This window comes from Nicotiana sylvestris, chromosome 5 (assembly GCF_000393655.2).
Source record: "Nicotiana sylvestris chromosome 5, ASM39365v2, whole genome shotgun sequence".
NCBI classification, from domain to species: Eukaryota; Viridiplantae; Streptophyta; class Magnoliopsida; order Solanales; family Solanaceae; genus Nicotiana; species Nicotiana sylvestris.
In genome coordinates, this window is record NC_091061.1 from 174,173,437 (window position 1) to 174,177,409 (window position 3,973).

General features: G+C 37.9%; 1 protein-coding gene across 1 annotated transcript; it reads right to left on the reverse strand.

Annotated features, from left to right (window-relative positions):
* Positions 1–2,786: 2,786 nt before the first annotated feature.
* LOC138869676 (uncharacterized) lies at positions 2,787–3,973 on the reverse strand. The gene is made up of 3 exons (XM_070147316.1): positions 3,541–3,973; positions 3,101–3,382; positions 2,787–2,947 (listed from the first exon to the last, which is right to left on the reverse strand). Exons 1-3 carry the CDS (start codon positions 3,971–3,973, stop codon positions 2,787–2,789), a joined length of 876 nt encoding a protein of 291 aa, XP_070003417.1.

The window sequence follows — 3,973 nt, forward strand, 5'->3', positions numbered from 1 at the left end:
TGACTTGTCCTCGGCCATAGTCCCATTCCTTTAGATGATTTCTCAACTCTCTCTCTAGTTAAGCCTTTTGTAAGCGGATCCGCCACATTATCCTTTGATCTTACATAATCAATAGTGATAATTCCACTAGAAAGTAGCTGTCTAATGGTGTTATGTCTTCGTCGTATATGACGTGACTTTCCGTTATACATAACGTTCCCTGCCCGTCCTATTGCAGCCTCACTATCGCAATGTATGCATATAGGAGCCAAAGGTTTTGGCCAGAACGGAATGTCTTCTAAAAAATTTCGAAGCCATTCAGCTTCTTCGTCGGCCTTATCCAAAGCTATAAACTCTGATTCCGTTGTAGAGCGAGCAATGCACGTCTGTTTGGAAGACTTCCAAGATACTGCTCCTCCGCCAACAGTAAAAACATATCCACTTGTGGACTTTGTTTCTGTTGAGCCGGTTATCCAGTTTGCAGCACTATATCCTTCGATAACCACAGGATATTTATTGTAATGTAAAGCGTAGTCTTGGGTATATTCCAAATATCCCAGAACTCGTTTCATTGCCACCCAGTGATGTTTGTTGGGATTACTTGTGAATCGACTAAATTTACTTATTGCACAAGCTATATCAGGACGTGTACAGTTCATGATATACATTAAGCTTACCAATACACGAGCATACTCCAATTGAGACGTGCTTTCACCTTTATTCTTTATAAGATAATGGTTTAAGTCAATTGGAGTTCTTGCATTTCTAAATTCCAAGTGTTTGAATTTTTCAAGTACCATTTTCACGTAATGTGATTGAGACAAAGCTAGACCCTGAGGAGTCCTCTGGATTTTAATTCCTAGAATTACATCAGCAACTCCTAAGTCTTTCATATCAAACTTATTAGCAAGCAAGCTTGAATGTCGGCAATGTTTTTGCTCATTATTAGCATATCATCAACATATAAGTAAACAATTACTATATGATTTGGAATGTTCTTAATGTAAACACACTTATCACATTCATTAATCTTAAAGCCATTTGACAACATTGTTTGGTCAAATTTCGCATGTCATTGCTTAGGTGCTTGTTTTAGTCCATAAAGGGACTTAACAAGTCGACACACCTTCTTTTCTATTTCCGGAACCACAAACCCTTTAGGTTGGTTCATGTAAATTTCTTCCTCTAGATCACCATTTAAGAAGGCTGTTTTTACATCCATTTGATGGATTTGAAGACCATACAAGGCGGTTAATGCTATTAGCATCCGAATGGATGTAATTCTTGTTACCGGCGAGTATGTGTCAAAATAGTCAAGACCTTCTCGCTGTCTAAATCCTTTAGTACCATCGTCTTTCATTTTCTTCTTGAAAATCCATTTAGAACCCAATATTTTGTTACCTGGAGGAAGATCAACCAATTCTCAGGTATGGTTGCTCAATATGGATTCTATTTCACTATTGACAGCTTCTTTCCAATATTGTGCTTCTGAGGAAGACATTGCTTCCTTGACGGTACGAGGCTCATTTTCTAGCAGGAAAGTCAGAAAATCTGGACCGAATGAAGTAGATGTCCGTTGACGTTTACTTTTTCTCGGATTTTCCTCATTGGGCATATCATTTATTATTTCCTCCCGAGGTCGTTTTGACTTTTGATAGGTCAATTCACTTTCCTTTTTATACGGATAAATAGTTTCAAAGAATTCAGCATTATCTGATTCTATTATCGTATTAACGTGAATCTCAGGATTTTCTGATTTATGAACCAGAAAACGATATGCCTTGCTATTGGTTACATATCCAATAAATACACAATCAACCGTTTTTGGACCTATCTTAACCCTTTTAGGTTTAGGAACTTGTACCTTAGCTAAACACCCCCACACTTTGAAGTATTTCAAGCTGGGCTTCCTTCTTTTCTATTTTTCATAAGGAATGGACTGTGTTTTACTATGAGGTACACGGTTGATTATTCGGTTAGCTGTAAGTATTGCTTCCCTCCCCCCACAAGTTCTGTGGTAAATCAGAGCTTATCAACAATGCATTCATCATCTCTTTCAACGTTCGATTCTTTCTCTCTGCAATTCCATTAGATTGTGGAGAGTAAAGGGCAGTTGTTTGGTGAATAATGCCATTTTCCAAACATATTTCTTCAAACGGACATTTATATTCGCCACCCCTATCACTTCTTATCATTTTGATCTTTTTGTTTAGTTGTGTTTCAACTTCACTCTTGTATTGCTTGAAAGCATCAATTGCCTCATCTTTACTATTAAGTAAATAAACATAGCAATATCTCGTGTTATCGTCAATAAAAGTAATAAAATACTTTTTCCCACCGCGAGATGGTGTTGACTTCATGTCGCAAATATCTGTGTGAATTAAGTCTAAAGGACTTGAATTCCTTTCAACAGACTTATAAGGATGCTTATTATACTTTGATTCCACACATATTTGCCATTTAGAATTAATGCAATCAAATTTTGGCAATACTTCTAAATTTATCATTTTTCGCAATGTTTTGAAGTTGACGTAACCTAAGCGTGCATGCCATAAAGTGTTTGACTCAAGTAAGTAAGAAGAATCATTAACTTTATTTATAGGAACTGCTATTACATTTAGCTTAAAAAGGCCCTCATTCAGGTAACCTTTTCCTACATACACATCATTCTTACTTAGTACAACACTATTAGAAACAAAAATACATTTGAATCCATTATTGACAAGAAGTGAGGTAGACACAAGATTCTTGCGAATTTCTGGAATATGGAGAACTTGGTTTAGAGTCACAATTTTTCCCGACGTCATCTACAACGCAATCTTGCCAACTCCTTCAATTTTGGCTGTAGACGAATTTCCCATAAAAATTGTCTCGTCGGGTCCTGCGGGGGCATAGGAAGAAAATAACTCCTTGTTAGCACAAACATGGCGGGTGGCTCCAGAATCAATCCACCATTCTTTAGGATTTCCTACCAAGTTGCATTCAGACAACATTGCACACAAGTCCTCCATTTCTTCAGCATTTTCAACCATGTTAGCTTGATTCTTCTTCTTCTTATCATTCTTTGGTGCACGACAACCCACGGCCTTATGCCCAGATTTTCCACAGTTGTGGCAATTACCCTTGAACTTTTTCTTGCTCGGGTAATTCTTTGGCCCAAAAGCCTTCTTTCTTTTCTTATTTTGTGGCGCCTCCTCAACAATGTTAGCCCTTATTATTGTCGAGTTTCCACGTGACTTCTTTTCAGCATTTTTGTTGTCTTCTTCTATCCTCAAACGAACAATCAAGTCTTCAAGTGTCATCTCCTTCCGCTTGTGTTTAAGATAGTTCTTAAAGTCCTTCCACAACGGAGGTAACTTCTCAATGAAAGCGGCGACTTGAAAGGCCTCATTTATGACCATACCTTCAATAATAAATTCACAATTAATAACACGAAAAATCTTATTAATAAAATTATTGATTCGGGTCATACCTTCAGCAAGGAGATCATGCACAATGACTTGTAATTCTTGGACTTGAGTTATGACCGACCTAGTGTCAATCATCTTGAAATCCAAAAACCTTGCAGCCACGAACTTCTTAAGTCCGGCATCCTCAGTCTTGTACTTCTTCTCAAGCGCATTCCATAATGTTTTTGAAGTTTCCATGACACTATAGACATTGTAAAGCTATCTTCCAAACAACTCAAAATGTAGTTTTTGCACAAGAAATCAGAATGTTTCCATGCTTCAGTTACCACAAATCGTTCGTCATCCGGAGTGCCTTCAGCCAGGACCGGAGAATCCTCTTTGATGAATCGCTGCAAACTCAACGTAGTCAAATAGAAAAGCATCTTCATTTGCCAACGTTTGAAGTCAATACCGAAAAACTTTCCGAGTTTTTCTGCTGGTGCCATAGCATGAGCAGGAGTTGAACGGCTTGACGAGGCAGCAACACTCGTAACAGTAGCACCCGTTCCCGCAACATTTCCATTAGTTTGGTTTTCATTTGACAT

Coding starts and splice junctions, on each gene's coding strand:
- LOC138869676 (XM_070147316.1), bottom strand. CDS start 3,973: ATGTCAAATGAAAACCAAACTAATGGAAATGTTGCGGGAACGGGTGCT. Junction 3,383..3,540: donor AAGAAGTTCGTGGCTGCAAG/GTTTTTGGATTT, acceptor TTATTATTGAAG/GTATGGTCATAAATGAGGCC. Junction 2,948..3,100: donor GAGCAAGAAAAAGTTCAAGG/GTAATTGCCACA, acceptor GCAACTTGGTAG/GAAATCCTAAAGAATGGTGG.